General features: G+C 34.2%; 1 protein-coding gene across 2 annotated transcripts in view; it reads left to right on the top strand.

The window, feature by feature from the left end:
* VPS13B (vacuolar protein sorting 13 homolog B) overlaps nucleotides 1-20,871 on the top strand; it is a 761,997-nt gene that overhangs the window by 36,619 nt on the left and 704,507 nt on the right. For both annotated transcript variants that reach the window (XM_077748161.1, XM_077748160.1), the window contains exons 4-7: nucleotides 1,863-1,983; nucleotides 7,028-7,195; nucleotides 11,847-12,028; nucleotides 15,730-15,904. In XM_077748161.1, coding sequence (XP_077604287.1) covers nucleotides 1,863-1,983; nucleotides 7,028-7,195; nucleotides 11,847-12,028; nucleotides 15,730-15,904 — 646 coding nt within the window. The remainder of the gene's footprint in view (nucleotides 1-1,862; nucleotides 1,984-7,027; nucleotides 7,196-11,846; nucleotides 12,029-15,729; nucleotides 15,905-20,871) is intronic.

The raw sequence follows: 20,871 nt of genomic DNA, 5'->3' as shown, positions 1-20,871 counted from the left end.
GGGGGGGGGGCAGAGAGAGAGCGGGAAAGAGAGAATCCCAAGCAGGCTCTGCACTGTCAGCACAGTGCCCAATGTGGGGCTTGAACTCACTGTGAAATCCTGACTTGAGCCAAAATCAAGAGTCAGATGCTTAACCGACTGAGCCACCCAGGTGTCCCAAAATGTGTTCTTTTACCCCCAAAACAAGAATAAGAAGATGCCAGGTGCTTTTACCTCCTATTACAATGCAATCTATTTCCTCCTTGTATTGCCTGTGTTCTTGAAGGAGCAATCTATGTTTATTGTTTCCACTTTAATTTCTTATTCACTCTTTGAACTATTCATTTACAGCTCCTATTCTTATTCCTCTAGCAGAACTACTAAATCTCCTTTCTTCTTGGTTATTGGCATCCTAATTACCAGATCTTGATATTTGAGAGAGAGAGAGAGAGAGAGAGAGAGAGAGAGAATGTGCACAAGTGGGGGAGGGGTAAGGAGAGGAAGACAGAGATAGAGGATCCAAAGTGGGCTTCCTGCTGGTAGCAGAGAGTCCAGTGCAGGACTCCAACTCACGAGCCATGAGATTATGACTTGAGCCAAAGTTGGATGCTTAACGACTAAGCCACCCAGGTGCCCTGCATCTTTATAGTTCTTAATGTTATCTCATTTTTACTGAACTGTTTCATGCCTTTAGTTTCTGGTATGTTTCTTTCACCTTAAACATTGTATACTTTGGCTTTGTTTGATCATTATTTCTTGTACATGCTACGTACATATATGCTGCTTTGCTTTTGCTTATGGTTTCCCTCTACGTAGCCTCCAATCTTAGCCTAAAACATTGCTATACTTTATGAGTCTGACTTCTCTAGTTCTTCTAAGTAGAATGACTCTCTTTCTGTTCCTAATTTAAAAATGAAGTCCTCTGTAAAACTAGCTATGTAAGTTTTCAGGACTCTGAAAATCTTTGAGGACAGGTATTATATCTAATTTGTCTTTGTACATTTAGCAATTAGCACATAAAAGCATGATATAAACTTGTTGAATCAAGGCAAGAAAAGAGTACTATTTGCACTGTATAGATAACGGAATATGTTTTGAAAATGTGTTTTGTTGACGTTTTTGTTATCCATATCAAAACCCAATTAAGCCTTATACTTAATAATTTATTAATTCAGTAAACATAATAGGATGCAAAGGAGTCTAAGGATGATTAAGATTAATCGCTAAGGTGATTAAGAAGACATCTTGGATTCTTAATTTTTTTTTTTTAAATTTTTTTTAAATGTTTTATTTATTTCTAGGAGAGAGAGAGAGAGAGACAGCTTGAGCAGGGGAGGGTCAGAGAGAGGGAGTCACAGACTGAAACAGGCTCCAGGCTCTGAGCTGGCAGTCAGCACAGAGCCCGACGCGGGGCTCAAACCCATGAACCGCGAGATCATGACCTAAGCGAAAGTCGGACGCTTAACCGACTAAGCCACCCAGGCGCCCCTTGGATTCTTAATTTAACACACAGTACTGAGGGCCTTACCATTATAAACAACTAACAGAAAATTAAGACCATTTCCATTTATTTTGTATTCAAATGGAAAGTGTTTAAAAGCTTCTGTTGAATAGTCTTCTTTTGCAAAAGTCATTTGTAAGGATTTCTTGATGTTATCAAATGGTTTGTTTAGACACTAACTCAGGGGAGAATTTGTGGTTTACAAAACTAGTTTTTTAAAAATATTGTTTGAGAATGCAAATTATAAGAATTGTTTATATAGATTTTTAGAGCTGAAAAATAGTCTAATTAAATTTAGTAACCATAAACTGTGTATATTCAATCAAAACACATTTCCTAATTCTTGAATGGTGATTGATACTTTTCTTTAAAATCAAAATAGGATGACCATGAAAGCTGTGGTTCTAATTCTACCAACCGTAGTACTACTGAGAACATGAAATCATCAGTAAAACCTCGAAGAATTCAGCAGGCTGCTCCCACAGATCCTGACTTACCACCAGGTAACTTCTGATGGGCTTGAAAAAGCCAAAATTTCACTTGTTATTAATCATTGTTATAGCCCAGTGAATATATACTTTGAGTATTTAGTGTCATAAAATACTTAGACTATATATGTATGTGCTTTTACTTAATGACAGAAGAACAGATGGAGTACAGAGCCCTAAAAAATGTCTATTTTTACAAATTTTGATGCTTTTTTGCAGCAGGTTGTTCCTGAAGTTTCTTTCTTACATCCTGTCCAAGCAAAGACATGCTTCTGTTTTCCCATAGTCACTTTGTTCCCTTTCCTTCTTGGTAAACAGGAAAGACACTAGATTGCTCTGAGTTTCAGGAAACTATAGAATTTACCAAGAGGATCACTGTCTCTTTTATTTCCTGAAATATTTATTTACCTGGAACAGTAGTGGCTTACAAGTAACAATTTAGTAACTATTTAATGAAGAAAAAAAACCATGATCATGACTTATCAGTCCTGTGGCCAGAGTGCATTGTTGTCTTTTCAAGTTATGGGTTGTTTTTGTCAGTCACTTCACTTTTGATTTTATTCATCAGTCATTTCTTTTTCTCAGAGGTATAGTTGATGTTGATATATGTCTTGTTTTCTGTGCCAGAGTTTTGTAGGCTTTCTTTTGGGTTTAACCTTTAATTTTTGATAGTCTTCTTGCACCATCTACTGAGAGGCTGGAGTTAGGTAAAGCATTTCATAGCCCTCCTACCTAAGATGTGTTTTAAGTTACATATGAATTGATGAAACATTTTTTTTTAAAATGTTTTATTTATTTCCAGGAGAGAGAGAGAGAGAGATACAGCGTGAGCAGGGGAGAGTCAGAGAGAGAGAGGGAGTCACAGACTGAAACAGGCTCCAGGCTCTGAGCCGGCAGTCAGCACAGAGCCCGACGCGGGGCTCGAACCCACGAACCGCGAGATCATGACCTAAGCAAAAGTCAGACGCTTAACCGACTAAGCCACCCAGGCACCCAGAATTGATGAAACATTTTAAACTAGTGTTATAGTGATGTTAATGCTGATGCTTTACATATTCTGAACTTCGTCTAACAAGTCTCCGTAAAACCTCTGGCTTTAGAATAGATTAATTGCTGTAGCTAGAGAAGGTGCTAGAAGAAGATATTTTACTTTTGAATGTTTCTAATTTGACTTAGAGTGGTGTGATAGTTCCAGAACTTTCTAAATTTTTTCTTACTAATTGACTCCTTGGGAAAAATCCTTGGTGAATTAAAGTGTAAATTAAACTGTAGCTTGTTCTTAATTTATTAAACGGGCAGTCCTTTTACTTCTCCAAGTTTCTGACTACATATCTCTTAAAAAATTCTATGCCACCTTATTGTATCGAATTTTCTCCATCATTATCCTGGCAAAGAATAATCAGTTTAGGTTTAATGGTTAAGTCTTGTTACATTGCTTTTTCTTTTAAGAAAGAGCTTGTTTAAGATAAATTTAAAGCTTTTGTCAGTTGTTGATTTCACAGATTAAAAAAAAAAAACTATCGTGTAAATTGAATCTACTAAAAACAGGCTCCATACTTTTAAAGATCCTTTAGAGCCTTTATTAGAATTTACCCTGATAGTCAGAATTGGGAAGATTGTTATGTTTTTGGGAGCATAAAGTATAAAACATAAAAATAACTGAAGAAATCCTATTTTTAGAGGCATAACACAGAGCTGTATTCTGTTTTAACTACTTGAGGTAGCTTTTGGATTAACATGTGATTTCCTGCCTTACCTAACAGGAGGACTAGTATCCTCTTTTATGCCGACATAAATCACAGTAAAGGAGTTGCTTTAGGAAGTAACTGAACTTGTTGGGCAATTACTGGGAGGCAGAGCAGTTAAAGTTAATCTTGCCAAAGGGGGGAAAAAGGGATAATTTGAGAATCCAGCTGGATAATGGTAAATCATTTTATTTAAAGGTTGACTCATATGGTTATTTGAGGACTCCTTTCTGGCAACCTTATCCTGTCAGGGAGCTATATTAAGGTTCTTTCATGGTAGAGCTGAATTTCTGGTCTCAAAATTTTCTAGGGCAAAGTTGTGGCTGTGGTTACAATTTGGGAGTTGAATATTTACATAATTAGAGATGCTTTTTGAGAACAGTTTGGTGTTGCCAGTTGTCATTTGTTAGCCGCTCTTGAAGGATGGGTGGCTTTTGAATAGGAAAATAATACAAGTCAATATCTACCTGTCAAAAAGGCAAGACTTGGGGTGTATGGGTGGGTTAGTTGGTTGAACATCACACTTTGATTTTTGCAGAGCCCCCTGCATCAGACTCCATGCTGAATGTGGAGCCTGCGTAAGATTCTCTCTTTCCACCCTCTGCCTGTTTCTTGTGCTATCTTTAAAACTGAAGAAAAAAAGGCAAGAATGTTAAAAAGAACTTTACCTTTAGCAATTTGAGCATAAGTTGCCTACATGATGCTTCATAGCCCTCAAATTGTACACTAAAATGATTTTAGGTACAGGAATCAAGTCATCAACCATGGAATTTCCGATTTTGAGCAACTTGGCTTCCCAGTGAAAACAGGATAGATTGTAGCTGTTGGGTTCTTTGTACCAAAATTGTTATATGCCATTTAATTTAAGAATATCAGAGAAATAAACAAGATCTAGTCTTTGTCCTTTAGGATTTCATAGTTTAACAGAAAATAATAATATGTAAAAATACACAAATGGAAATAATAACTTAATAAGCCCAAGGAAAGTGGTAGAGACAGTCTTCTTAATGTTGTGTAGGTTGTGGAGAACACTGGAGAAGGGGATGTAAGGGAGAGTACATTTATACTGGGTCTATATCAAGTAGAGAGAATGAACGAAGAGTATTCTAAACTGTAGGAAGAGCATGAGTGAAGTCAGTGAAAGTTCATAGTGTTTTATTTGGCCCTGTGGGCATAGATGTATGTCTGGAGGAATGGGATTTGTGGGTGGGAGAAAGTTGGATAATGATATGAATTTCTGGAAAGTTTGATTAGTAACAGGGTGTTGTTTCAGAGCCATCCAGTATGACATCTGTAGGTTCTATTCCCAGAGTGACCTTACATTTTTAGATGCTTGTGGAAAAGACCTGGATTATTGTTACGTCATCTGAACAGATATACTCTGAGGGAGTCTCTAAATATTTAGTGATGAGAGCTAGTAGATCTGCTGTTTGACACTCTTCTGTAGCTCACGTAGAACTAAGTTATATGCCGGACTAGGGACATAGTGTATCATTTTTTCCATTGGTTAGTTACTGTTACTTCAGTATTGTGTTTTTAATAAGGAAATGTAGTCTCTGGGAGTAGTTCTTTTTAGATATTTTATTGTTTTACTTTGGTGAATTGGCTTATTCATCTCAACTTGTATGCTAGTTTTATAATGAGAAACTGAGGGAAAATGTTAAAAAATAGATGAAAATCTATCATCAGTGTTCTGTCAGTTCAAATACATTTACAGTATTATGTTTCTATTACTTTGCATTATCTATTTTCTCCAGTTCTGTCTTTGAGAGTTTTTCTTTTGAAGGTAATAAAAACTCCTGAACTCTTAAGAGGTTTTTATAAATTCCTTATTGATGACATGTTTTTTAGAAATAGGAAAACCAATATTAGTCATGCTTCTTCTTGACTTAGAAACAGGATGTTTATTTTTATTTTTATTTTTAACATCTGTGTTGAGTAGTGATTGCATGTGGGAATATACATTCCAAGATTGAAACTTTTGATATTTAAAGTTTATTTTGGAAGCTTAATTTGTTAAGCATTATATTAGCATTTACTCTTGCATAATATTTATACCTTAAATTTATTGATACTTTGTATGTTAATTTTGTAGCATATGATAATTGAGACTCTAAAAGCTGCTAATAGTTTCCATATATGAGGAAAAACTTGAATTTAGTTGTTTTACATTTCTTTCCTATATGTATCCATTGGGACTGAATGAAGGAGTTGGTTTTTGCAAACATGTTATGGTTGAATAGATTTAAATAGGCTTTCTCTCAGCAGTTAGAATAGATGTTAATAATGTCAGCTGTTGACAGAAGTTGATTCTGTTTCGTCCAGTTAAGTTCTGAATACAAGCAGATCATGAAATAGCTAAAATTTTAAGTAGCTTTTAAATAGGTTTTATAGTGGGTAATGTATTTAAATCAAGTGGTTTTTAATCTTTTCCTCCTGTGTTTTTAAAAATGCTGTTTGTTTTATTTATATTTTCAATTAAATTCCCCACTAATGTATCTATATACAAATTTATTGTGTGAGAAAGTTCTGAGATTATGGAGTATCCCACAGAAGCATGAAATTAAAAGAAAAGTTTGGGGATTTAGGCAAGCTAGGAGGAAAGAATGTTCACGAGTTCTGTTTTGATTTTTTTCCTCATTCTTATTTCCTTGTGTTCTCATTATACTTTTCTCTATTCATTCCTTAATACTTTTCTTTTTTCTTATTCACTGTGTTTTTTCCCTCTTTAAATTCTGTTTACATTTTCTTATTTATATTCTCTCCTCTACCTTGTTTCATTATTATATATTAGTAAGTGAAAATACTTGAGCCGTTATGATGGTCATGTTTCTCCTATCTTGCCTCTTGCTGGACTAACTTTTGATTATATTTGTGGCTATTAGAAGTAGGAAGAAAAGATGGCAGCTGGCTCAAAAACAGTCTTAAGCAATTCTTCTTCAGTATGTTGAATAATTAGCATGTAGTAATTTTTTTCAGTTGGGAAAATGTTTCTAGAATAGGTAGAAGCCAGACAAACTACTGAATATAGGATTATCACTGAATGGGATCTAATATTATGTTATTAAAAAGGTGTAGTCTCTGATTTCTCTTAGTATATGAACACTTGATTATATAGAACTTCTTGGTAATGTTCTTTCGGTGGTGGATCTGCTATGTTATAGCTGTGTCAGTTTTGCAAGCCTGTTAGTTTCCTGTTTGCATAATATGCTGAATGATACTCACCTATTATGTACATTAATAAGTTCAATAACATTTTGAGAATACTTATTGATAGACATGGCTAATTGAATCCTTTTTTTCCTGTTTTATAGGTTACGTGCAGAGTCTGATTAGACGAGTTGTAAATAATGTAAATATTGTTATAAATAATCTCATACTAAAATATGTTGAAGATGATATTGTTCTTTCAGTCAATATCACTTCTGCAGAATGTTATACAGTAGGTGAATTATGGGATCGTGCGTTCATGGATATTTCTGGTGAGTAAATACTAAGAATAGTATAGATTTTTTTCCATTTTTGAAATAGTTGTCTTGGTTTCTAAACCTTTTTTTGGGCCAACTGGCTCTTTGATAAATCTGATGAGAGCTTTATGCCTTCAGCCTAGAAAATGAGCATATAAGAAATAATTTAGCGTACAATTACAAGAGACTAATATACCCTCAGATTAAGAAATCTGGCACCTTGCTCAGCATCCCTCCTCATCAGGGAAATGCAAATCAAAACCACACTGAGATACAACCTCACGCCAGTCAGAATGGCTAAAATGAACAAATCAGAGAACTCTAGATGCTGGCGAGGATGTGGAGAAATGGGCACCCTCCCGCACTGTTGGTGGGAATGTAAACTGGCACAGCCCCTCTGGAAAACAGCATGGAGGTTCCTCAGGAAACTAACAATAGAACTCCCCTATGACCCAGCAATAGCACTGCTAGCAATATACCCAAGGGATACAGAAATGCTGATGCATAGGAGCACATGTACCCCAATGTTCATAGCAGCACTCTCCACAATAGCTAAAACATGGAAAGAGCCTAAGTGTCCATCCACGGACGAATGGATCAAGAAGATGTGGTTTATCTATACCATGGAATACTACATGGCAATGAGAAAGAATGAAATCTGGCCATGTGTAGCAACATGGATGGACCTTGAGGGTGTTATGCTGAGCGAAATAAGTCAGGCAGAGAAGGACAAATATCATATGTTTGCACGTATAGGAGGATTAGGAGGAACTTGACGGAGGAACAAGGGGGAGAAGAAGGGCGGAAATGGTGGGGGAAAGGGAGAGAGGCAAACCATGAGAGACTCTTGAATGCTGACAAAAACTGAGGACTGATGGATGTGGGGGGGAGGGGGGATGGGCATGGAGGAGGACACTTGTGGGGATGAGCACTGAGTGTTATGTGGAAACTAATTTGACAATAAACTATTTGTAAAAAATAAATAAATAAAATAGAACATCTAAAAAAAAAAAAAAAAAGAAACCCAGAACTTGATTTTTAATATTCTCAATTTTTATTCTTAACACATGCATGTTTCAAATCTATTACATTTTACAGGGTTATGGGTTTTAATAATAAAAATAGTTAAAATTTTTAATGGATTTGAAGGAGGAAAAGGAACATGTTGATTTTGCATTGCTTGATAATGGCAAAACAATATATTTGACTGATTTATGTTTTAGGTTTGTATATTCCAGAGCATATTTGGGACTTATGAATCATCTTAGTTTTATCAGAAGAAATAGTGAATTCTAATATTTGTTGATACATGTTCTGATAGGGTAAGGAGTGGGCATTTTTTTGAAAATGTAGTGAGGAGAGTATTGTGAGCACCTTTTATCTGTGACTTGCCAGGATATGTAATTGGTAACAGTGCTGGCACTGAAGTTAGACTACATGAGTTTGGATCCTGGGTTTCCCACTTAGTAGAGATCTATGACCTTCGGTGAGTTACTTTACCATTTCTTAGTTTCCCCCATTTGTAAAATGGGGATAACTAAGAGCTTGCTTAGAGTTACTGTATTAAATACATTAATGCACTGAAAGCACCTTTATGCATATCTTGTACATAGTCAGTGCTCAGAAAATGAGCTGTTAGTATTTACATTTATTTTCTCAAATTCTTACTCCGTAAAGTGATATCCTTTTTCATTCCTTTGTTTATATATTCACTTATTTATCTTAAGTCCTACTGTAAGGAAAGCAAAGTGAAATTTTAGTCTCAAGGTTACTTAACTTGCCTAGTTGAGGCATACAACTATGAACCACCAGAATTGGATATAGTGTGTTCTCCAAGCTTCAGTCTTGACATTTTTTTTTTTCTTTCTGTGTAGGCTCCACACTCAATGTGGGGCTTGAACTTAAGACTCTGAGATCAAGAGCCATATGCTCAATCAGCTGAGCCAGCCAGGTGCCCCTTGATCTTTACATTTGAAAATGAAGAATAATGTTGTAAGGCATAAATCAGTGCATATGCAAAGTCCCGGGCATTGTTTCTGTTAATGCCTCCCTCTCATCCTCTGTTGAAAAAATATTCCATACAAAAGCCAGAAGGAAAAACTACGGAAAATAGAAAACAAGCAGAACTGGGTAATACAGGATTGATTGAATATGCTGACATTTTATGGGAAGAAGTTTCATCTATAGTTTTAATATACTGAAGAACCAAACCAGTGCCATGACAGGCTTCAGAAGGCCCCAGAAATTAGAAGACCCAAGTCTCTGAGGCCTGACTCAGCAGGCTTGAGCTACCGCCCTTCCCTGTGTCAGAACTAATCACTGGAGGTTGGGAGGTACCAGACATTCCGGCCACTATTCTGGCCCACCTTGCTCTAAACTCACCAATCCCTCTGCGCCATAACAACCTCTGCCGTCACCGTGTCCTATCACGTTGTAGTCCCTGTTCATCACCCCTTTCCCGCCCTAGAGTTAATAAAAACCCTACTCCTTCTTTGTTCGGGGCTCTCAACATGGATTCATTGCGTTGGTGAGGTCTGGGAGCCCGAGCTTAAGCCCGTAATAAAGCCCTTTGGCTTTGCATGCGTGACTCGGGCTCCTTGGTGGTCTTGGGATTTTTGGGGAGATCGCGATCTGGGCATAACAGTTGCATGTAGTTATAGATCACTTACTTTTACTTGAGAATAATATTCTACTTAATCATGCTGAAGGTTAATTGTCTGTTCTCCTAATGATGGGCATTTGGAATGTTTCCAGATTTTTACTCTTGCAAACAGTGCTGCTAGCAATCTTTGTACACACCTTTCCATTCATATGTGTAAGCATTTCTTAAGGACATACACTGAGGAGTGGGTTTGTAGATGGAGCATAGCAAATATTCGCATTTTCAAAATACTGCCAAATCATTTTCTAGAGTGCTCCAGTGTTAGATAGACATAATTATTATGCCCATTTTACAGATTAAATTGCAGCACATTATCTAAAGTACCAGAACTAGAATTCATTTTGTAAGGTTTTAAAAAGAGAGCTGCTGTGAAATAGTGTTTAAGAAAAATATTGATTTCAAAGCTTAAATAGCTGCTGTGAAATAGTGTTTAAGAAAAATATTGATTTCAAAGCTTAAATAGCTGCTGTGAAATAGTGTTTAAGAAAAATATTGATTTCAAAGCTTAAATAGCTGCTGTGAAATAGTGTTTAAGAAAAATATTGATTTCAAAGCTTAATTAATGTCCTCTGTCAGTGAATAAAAATTTTCTAGAATACCCTTGAAATACGGACATTTTATGTTCTTTTAATATAATAAAAATGTGCACTCTTGACTAAGGTTGCCAGAGTTCGAATGACAGCTCTGTTCTTTATACACTAACATTAGACAGTTTCCCCTTATTGTGCCTCAGTTTTCACTTCTTTTAAACAGAGGCATATAAGTATTAAAAGATAGCAGAGGTAAAAGACTTAGTATATTATCTAACAGCAAATATTCCATAAATTATTATCATGAAGAGAGGGAAAGAAATATGTAGGGGGTTTCTTTCATTCCTAGTTCTTCTGTCAAAATTTCTTTAATTTGTGTACATGGATGTAATATCTATAATTAAATCATTTATATACTGTGTAAATTGAAATAATATGTAAGGTTTGGTTATTTTTTCAACTAACATTTAAAATTCATTTGCTGATAAAACTTGACTATTTCCATACATGTGCATACTCTTTAGTTTTTACTTCTTAAAAACTTAAATCCAAAAAAAAAATAAAAATAAAAGGTGAGTTAGAGGTTGTTAGAATATGCTTAAATGTAGTTTTGTCAAAGAATGGACTAAAGCATATCTTACTGCTCTGAAGATTCCCATGGCCATAGCATGTGCATAGCTGCTAGCTTTAAATTAATGACCAAATAGATTTGGGCCTGTGTTTACCTAGGAATTACTTATTAGGAATAAAACTGCTCATTTCATTTTCTAGTTTGATACTTTACCAGCAGTTGTTTCATTTTTATTCTCTTGAATAAAAACTATACTGTTTGTAATTTGGTAATTTTGTCATCAATTATTTAGAGCAATGATGTCCACTAGAATTTTCTGTCTTATATGTTTAATATTTTTACAGTCTAGTACTGTAGTCACTAGTCACGTGTGACTGTTGAGCTCTTGAAATGTGGCTAGTGTCACTGTGGACCTGAAATGTTTTTTTTAGATCATTTTAATTTATATAAAATTTAAATCACATGTCACTGGTGACTACCGTAGTGGAGAGTGCTGGCTTAGGGAAGCTGTTAAGTTTTTTTGATGTAAGATATTAAACGAATAAAATTCTCAAAAATTTTATTTAAGTTATTTGATATCTCACTGCAGATAGTGAAATGTAGCAAAATTTTTTATAAATTTTCTCTTAGACTTACAGTTAGATACCAAGCAAAATGGGGTCAAGCTACTTCATTTCTTTTATTTTAATTCTTCATACTTAGAATGGGGACTGTTGTGCCTATTTCATAAGGTTGTTGGAGGATTTAAATAATAAATGAGAAATTCTTTGTATAGGTTCTGGCATCATGTATTAAATGCTGTGTTAATCATATTTCTGCTATTTTTATTACTACTTGTACCAATAAATAGTTGCCTTCCCCCCAACTTTCTTTTTTAATTAAAATGTTTTTCTTTTCTTTTAGCAACTGATCTGGTGCTGAGGAAGGTTATCAATTTTTCTGACTGTACAGTTTGTCTTGATAAACGAAATGCTAGTGGTAAAATTGAATTTTACCAGGATCCTTTATTGTATAAATGTTCCTTCAGAACTCGTCTGCATTTCACATATGATAACCTAAATTCCAAGATGCCATCAGTTATTAAAGTAGGTGTATTTTTCCTTTTAGTCGAATTGCATGTCTTCATTTTATTCTTGTGTGTGCTAATTATTAGTCTCAAAAATATATACCATTAGTTTCTGTGAAAGGTTTATTTCTGTTTACAGTTTTGATGTTATATTGTTTATTATATATTATAACTTTCTGCATTGTATGTTCTAGTAAAGAGATTTTGGGTACTTCCTCCTCCCACACCCCCGTGACTGTAGTTTCCTTTGTAGTTTGTCCAACTGTTTATTAGTGTTTTTTTTTCTTCCAAGTAGATAGAGGAGATCATATAAAAAGTGTAATTATAATGCACTGAATATCACTGTATATTTCAATACTTACAACTTAATGTGATTTCATAACTGTAGTTGTTCTCTATCTTTCTTAGATAACTTTATAAGTCTTAATAATGCTAACCTAGTATCTTAGTTTATTGGTTCAAGAAATTGTACCTTTTTATCTATGCTTTCAAAATGTTATTAAAAATCTTAGCATATAGGAATTTTTCAGGTTATATCTTTTGATATATGTGAAAACTTGTTCCCTAAAGATCAGAATATATTTTCTATGTATAGTTAGTCTCTAAGTGTAAATCTTGTGTTCTTTTATTATATAACAGTTTTCTAAGCCTGTGTCTTTATATCATTTTTTGAAAAAGAATTGAATTTGTGATCTTGTTAATAACTGTTACTGTGGAATGAATTTTCGTTGTTGAGTTACATGCCTTTGGATACGAGAGTGCTCTAATGCAAAAGCTGGCCCTGAGTCTGAACACTGGTATTGACTGTAGTGCCTGGTTGTGTATGACTGTAGAAGTAATTTTTTTATATTGTCTTTTTAAAAAACATATAACACTTTCTATTTTATGTAGCTTTACTGTAAAGCTAAATTCATGAAATCCACCCGTTTTTCTTTGGTAGTATTTTAGTGATCAGTGTTTTACTTTTTTCCCCATTGTATACAGTGCACATTAATTTATCAAAATACTGTTAGTTTTTCTATTTTTGGATTAGCATTTTTGCCAAAGATAAACATAGAAGAGTATTAATTCAGTGGTATTGAATTAATACCTAACATCTAACAGATGCCTCTGTTCAGGATAATGAGCTTACTTTCCTTTTTTTTCATCTTGAATCTGCTAGTAATGCTGGGGAATGTTAAGGGTAAATTCAAGATTTGAAAGCGAGTAATGCCTTGCTGTTTAAAATAAATTTATTGATAAGAGTACAAATGTAATTATACATTCTAGAATGTGGCTAAATTAGAGGAAAATAAAAATAAGTGAACTTGAGGAAAACTTGGTTTTGGCATATAAGTTTATGTTCTCAGAATTGATTAGCCAGGACATATCATTGTAAAAAGCACCTTAATATAAATAAGTTTATTGATAGTTGGTTTTTGACTCTGGTAATCACCTAATATGAGATACCATTATGCTCAACTGAAATAAAATTGAGTTTTTTGTTAATACCATTGTGATGTAAGATTTGCCATTTTGAGTTAGACTTAATCATTCCTGAAATTCCTCGGAATTTGTATTAAATGCACATGGCTAACCTCATTGATCATCATCCAGAGAGAATTTCCCAGAATATTCCAGATACCCTAATTATTCATTTAAGCCTCTCATGTATGTTTAAGTGATTTTTGAATTTATTTATAATTTGGGTAGGACTTTTATAATTTTTGTTGTGAGAAATATGTCCTAGAGTTTATGTCATGTGAGATATGGATTATGTGGATACACAATTTATTTAACATTTCCTCTGTGTTTGAAAATTTGCTTTAAAAAAAGTTTTTTAGAACAGTGAAAGCCTGGTTTAAATCTTTGACACATTTCTGATTAATTCTTTAGGAAAGATTTCGGTTAGTTGCAAATATCTTGTTNCAGAGAATTCCTAGCAGACTCCATGCTATGAGCACAGAACCCGATGCTGGGCTCGAACTCAGGAAACCTTGAGCTCATGACCTGACCTGAAATTAAGAGTCAGTCGCTTAACTGACTGACCCACCCAGGTACCCCTAGCTTAAGTTTTTTTAAGGCCTGTGTTCTGTGTTACTAAACTGTTCCCAGAAAAATTTAACTAGTGTATATGTTCATGAATATTAAGGAGGGTGCCTATCCTTATTGGAAAAAAAAAAGGACTTGTTAAACAAAATAGATTTTAATTAACGTTTGTCAGCAGAGTTAGATTTTTAAAAATCTGTCCACTGGCCATTTGTTTTTTTTGAAAAATCCATTCAGGTGCTTTGGCCATTTTTCTATTAGGGATTAATCTTGCTGATTTAAAGATATTTAGATTTATTGTATATAAAATATAGAAAATATTTTATATATTAAAAAGTATGTATAGATGTATATATGTCATCTGTACATTATATGTAAACATATAAAGGAATGATTCTGTTACTCGTTCTGCTAAGATGGGTTATCACTGGTGCTATTGGTGACATACAATATTTTAGAAGGATGTGTTAGAGAAATTTGAAATTAGAGCTTGGCAGGCCTGCACTAGATACTCTACTCTCTTGCCCCTACGCTTTTTCTTTTTTTAAAATTTTTTAATGTTTATTCATTTTGAGAGACAGAGTGTGAGTGGGGGTGGGGGTTGGGCAGAGAGAGAGGGAGACACAGAATCTGAAGCAGGCTCCAGGCTCAGAACTGTCAGCACAGAGCCCCACGTGGGGCTCGAACTCATGAACTGTGAGATCATGACCTGAGCCAAAGTTGGATGCCTACCCGACTGAGCCACCCAGGCGCCCCACCCTAAGCTTTTTCTTACCTCTTCTTTGGAGTATATGATTTGTAAGAAACCTGTACTCATATTTAAACATAGTACTTTACATTTTCTTCTTCTTTAAATACACACTTTTGTGCCTTTAACCCCCAAATATGATTATTAATACTTTTTCCTGTCTTATAGACCCTCAAATACCAATTAGTCAAAATAAACCTTCCAAGAGACTTGACTGATGGCTTAATTGGTTTTATTCCATGTTTATAAAACAGCAGGGAACCATTACACTGAGATTATGTTTATATTACATTAATCTTTCTTATAAGAATAACTTTGATTGCTATGTATTCTATTTGTTAATAATTAATCTTGTTCCTTATAATTGATTCATTTTATACATTTTGTGTCCTATTTAAATCTCTTAAAATTTGTCTGGGAAAACCCTTCTGAGCATGTATGACACTTGGTTTTCCATATTTGGCAAAATTGTATTATGTTGATATTTCCCTATTGTAATGTTAGTAATTTTTGGAAAGGGTGATTAAGGATTTACTAAAGTGACATCATGAAAGTTTTACTGTTGATGTGACAGAAATCTTTCTGATTTTGGGGAGAGTCCTGTTGTGTTCTTCATGTTGTAGAGTTGATATTTTGGTTCCTTAACTTTATTTCTGGAAAAATTACTTGGAAGTCTAGTGTGACCATATCTTTTCATTACCATTTCTATTGGTATTTATATAATTTGGGTTAATACAGTTTCTACCTAAGGTTTAGTGGTCATTATAGCAAAATTTGTTTTAATTCCTAAGATTTTAGAGTAAACTATTTTGCTTACATATTGGAAATGTTCGGGACATTACTTTTTCCTTATGGTATTCTATTTTAGATCTTTTAACATTTATCTATGTTAATCACTTCCTTTGAACATGCTTTTTGATGTTTTTTTTTTCTTTCAAATATAGATTCATACTTTAGTAGAGAGTTTGAAACTTTCTATCACAGATCAACAACTGCCTATGTTTATCCGTATAATGCAACTTGGGATTGCTCTTTACTATGGGGAAATAGGCAATTTTAAAGATGGAGAAACAGAAGATCCTACCTGTCACAATAAAGATATGTTAGGAAACATTACAGGTAAATATAAAAAAAACTTTTTTTCGAACTGTTATTCACATAGTGTTTTCATCATTGTGAAACTTAAAAAAACACTGATTTGTGCAGTGTTCTAATGGAATGATTTAATTTTGGTTGTTTGACACTACTTTGATTTTTTTTTTTAATTTTACATGCTGGATATTACTATTTTCTTTTTTTTAATGCTAACAAGTTACATTAATACTTCTAATAGGTATAAATGTTCAGAATGTATGTTATATAAAAAGTTCAGGTAGTGTAACACATCGACATTTTCTAGTAAATTAGGGCATTGGTAACTTTTTGCAAAGGCTTATCAAGAGTTATAACAGAGTTAGATATACATAATTATATGTAATTCTGTTTAACAACTACAGCTATACTTAATTAACTGTATCATTCATTTGAGGGTACCTCGCTATTAATTGGAGCATTATTAATGGAGTATATATTTTATTGAAGGATACTAGTGGATTAACTTCAGTTATTTAGTACGTTATACTTTTACTGAAGCCTACTGAGTGTATTGGATATTGGTGATCTGGGAAAACAGAGATAAAAAGATGTGTTCTCTTCCCTTAATATCTTCATATACAGTGGAGCAGACAGATACATAATTCTTGATTTAGTATGGTGTGGTAGAATGATAGGATGTTTGATTAAATAGAGGTATGAATGATCTGAAAAAGAAAGATGTTGAAAAGAATGATTGACTTGGCATTGGGCTTGAGACCCAGGAAAAATTTGGAGAATATGATTAATTGCCATAGTTTGAGTCTTTAGAAAAGGATATTGAAAACTTAGGAACAGGGAACCCAATTAAAAAGTGAAGAAAATACCTGAATAAATATTTATGCACAGAAGGTACACAAATGGCCAAAAGGCACATGAAAAGATGCTCACCCTTATTAGTTATGATGGGGAATGCAAATCAAAATCACAGTGAGATCNACAAAAGCTGAGGACTGATGGATGTGGGGGGAGGGGCAATGGGCATGGAGGAGGGCACTTGTGGGGATGAGCACTGGGTGTTATGTGGAAACCAATTTGACAATAAACTATTTGTAAAAAAATAAAAAAATAAAAAAGAAAAATGGAAAAAAAATAAAACAGGTTTTTGGAAACAACCAAAAAAAAAAAAATCACAGTGAGATAACACTTCAGGACCAATGACATGACTTTAATCAAAAGACACCTAATAACCAGTGTTGGCAAGATTTTAGGGAAGTTTTATGTTGATTATGGGAATGTAAAATAGTATAGCTGCTTTGGAAAACAATCTAGTTACTTAAAAAGTTGAACATAGAGTTACCATATGATCTATTAATGCCACTCATAGGTATACATGCAAAAGAATCAATAACAAATGTCCACATAAAAACTCATATGTGAATGTTAACGGCAGCATTATTCATGATAACCAGAAAGTGAAACAGCCCAAAAGTCCATCAGCTGATGAATGGATAAACAATTGTGATATAGCCAGACACTAGAATATTATTCAGTCATACGAAAGAATGAAAAACTGACATAAGCTACAACATGATGAACTTCAAAAATATCTTAAGTGAAAATAGCCAGTCAGAAAGGAACATATTATATGATTCTATAGATTAGTAATCAAGGCTTGAAGAGGAGGGAATGGAGAGTGATTGCATAATGGGCAGATGTATTCTTTTTGGAGTGATGAAAATATTCTAAAATTAGATAGTGAAGGTGGTTGCACAACTTTGTGATTATACTAAACCCACTGAATTGTACATTTCTAAAGGCCAGATTGTATAGTATTTAAATTATGGCTTATTAAAAAATAGGGAATAACATAAGTATATGTAGGTATAAATTATACCTTTATTTTACACTGGACGGTGAATTCCTGTTAGACAATGAACTTCCTGAAACAGGAACAGCATCTAATATCTAGAACAAAACCTAGTACCTAGAAGGTGCTCAGTTTTTTTCCAACATGCTATTATGACAAATTTCGAATATATAGAAAAGTTGAAAGAGGGTTATACAGTGGACAGCCACAAACTCATCCTCAAGATTCTACACTTGATAATTGTTTGTTAAATTTGCTTTATCACATAGCTGTTAATCTAACCTTTGTCTTTATCAGTTCAACCAGTGTTTTTGATGCCTTTCAGAGTAACTCAGACATCAGTTTACTTCACCCCTAGATTCCATCATTGTATTGTTAATTAGGGTTTATATTTCTTAATGGTTCTTTTAACTTTTTTGAAGGTATAATTTATAAAGTGAAAAGCACAAAATCTTTTTTTTTAATGTTTTTGTTTNCTGGGGGTAGGGGGACAGAGAATCTGAAGCGGGCTCTGTGCTTGAACTCACGAACTCTGAGATCATGACCTGAACTGCAGTCAGACGCTTAACTGGCTGAGCCATCCAGGCATGTGAAATGCATAAAACTTAAGTATACCATTCAAGTTTTGGAAATGTGTACACCTGTGTGATATGCAACACTCCTCAAGATAAAGATGATCAAAGTTCTCATTTGCCCCTTTATAATCATTTGCACACACCCCCATCTCAACTCAGGAAAACACTGTTCTGAATTAAAACACATTTTTTTTTCTGATTCTAGAATTTCATATAAATCAAATCATACAGTATAAACTCTTGTGAAAGGATTCTTTCATTAAGCATAATATCCTGTTTTACTTTTTATTAATTTTACTTAATACTTTATATTTTGAGCAGTTTTAGGTTCACAGCGAAATCGAAGGGTAGATAGAGATTTCCCAAATACTCCCTGCCCTTTAACGTGTATAGCCTCCAGCATTATCAACATCTCCTCCAGGGTGATACATGCTTTACTCTTTATATTTTACATTCTGTGTATTTTTGCAAATGTGTAATGGCATGTGTCTCCATCATTATGGTCTCATATAGAGTATATTCACTGTCTTAAAGGTATAATATCTTGGAGATTCATCTATGTTGTTGCATATATCAGTAGTTCTTTCCTTTTTATTGCTAGATACATTGTATGAATATTCCATAGTGTATTTTAGCCATTTTCCTATTGATGGATATTTTGGCTATTTCTAGTTTGGGTTATTGTAAGTAAAACTTTCCTGGACATTATTCTACAAGTCTCTTGTAGACATGTGCTCTTCTTTATCTTGGGTAGATATCTAACAGTTGAAGTGTATGTTTAGGTTCTTTTCTTTTTAAAGAAAATAAGTAGAATTTTTTCTAAAATGGTGTACCATTTTACATTCCCGTCAACATTGTATAAGATTTCCAATTGTTCCACGTCTTTACCAGCATTTGGTATCATCAGTCTCTTTTTTACTTTTTGCCCATGTGATGGATGTGTTGTGGTAACTCAGTGTGGTTTTAATTTCCATTTCATTGATGACTAATTATTTTGAAGTTTTTCATGTAGATATTGACTATTAATATATTTACTTTTTTCAAAAGTATGTTAAATATTGCCTTATTTTTAAGCCTTTTTTGGGTTTCATTACTGACTTGTGATTTACATATTCTGAATTCAAGTCCTTTGTCATATACATATTTTGGGAATATTTTTTGCCAGCCTGTGACTTGCCTAATTCATTATTAATAGGTGTCTCTTCAGCGGAGGTTTTTGTGTGTGTGTGTTTTTTTTTAAATGATTCTTTATTTTTGACAGAGTGGGGGAGGAGCTGAGGGTAGGTGCACAGAGGATCTGAGGCAGGCTCTGCAGTGTCAACACAGAGCGTGATGTGGGGCATGTACTCAGGAACTGTTAGATCATAACCTGAGCCAAAGGCAGACACTTAACCAACTGAGCCACCCAAGTTGCCTTGAGCAGAGTTTTAAATTCTGATTAAATGTAAAATTCAGATTTTTCCTTTTTTAACTGTTCTGTCATCTAAGAAGTGACTAGATTTTTCTTCTGCATTAAAAAAAGGAGAGAGAAAAAAAGGAGAGAGAAACTCTACTATTTGCTAGCAGATTAGTAGGAATTAGTTTTCTCAATTGTGTAAAGCAGGGATCCTTTTATTGTGGGTGCTGTGGATTTCTCTGACACTGGTAAAGCCTATGAACCTCTTCTCAGAAGGTTTTAAGCCTCTTGATTTTGATATGCCGTAGTATCCTTTCTACGTGTTACATTATGGTTTTTAGGTCTGTGAATTTATAGTTTTCATACATTCTTAGAAAAATTGTCATTATTTCTTGAAATACCTTTTTCAGTTCCCCCCTCTCCTTTGGATACTGTAATTACATGTATATTAGACTACTTGTAGTTCAGCAGAGCTCTCTGATGCTCTGTTCATTTTTGTTCATTTTCCTTTTATTTTTTTTATTTTTATTTTTTTACAAATAGTTTATTGTCAAGTTGGTTTCCATATAACACCCAGTACTCATCCCCACAAATGCCCTCCTCCATGCCCATCTCGCCCCCCCCCACCCATCAGTCCTCAGTTTGTTCTCAGCATTCAAGAGTCTCTCATGGTTTGCCTCTCTCCCTCTCCCCCACTATTTCCCCCCTTCTTCTCCCCCATGGTCCTCCGTTAAGCTCCTCTTAATCCTCCTATACGTGCAAACATATTTTGATTCATTATTGAGAGTTTCTATTTCTGTCTTAGTTGACTAATCTTTATCTAATCTGCTATTAATCACATCTAAGTTCTCTTTTATCTCAATACTGCATTTTTTTATCTCTAGAAGTTGTTTGGATTTTTAAAACCTATCTTTCATATTTCTCCTTGTTTATGCTTTCTTAAATATTTTATTTATATAGCCATTTTAATGTCCGTGTTTAGTAGCACTATGAACTGTGTCATTCCTAGGTCTGTTTCTAATGAATGACTTTTTTCCCCTCATCTGTGTTATATTTTCCTACATCTTTGCATGCCTGTTAATTTTTAAAGAAAAAACTTTTTAAAAAAAGTTTTATTTATTTTGAGAGGGAGGGAGAGGGAGGGAGGGAGAGGGAGGGAGGGAGGACAGGCATG

The sequence above is a fragment of the Crocuta crocuta genome, unplaced genomic scaffold (assembly GCF_008692635.1).
Source record: "Crocuta crocuta isolate KB4526 unplaced genomic scaffold, BGI_CrCroc_1.0 scaffold39, whole genome shotgun sequence".
NCBI classification, from domain to species: Eukaryota; Metazoa; Chordata; class Mammalia; order Carnivora; family Hyaenidae; genus Crocuta; species Crocuta crocuta.
Note: the sequence above shows the minus strand (reverse complement) of the source record. Positions and strands in the feature narration are given on the sequence as shown.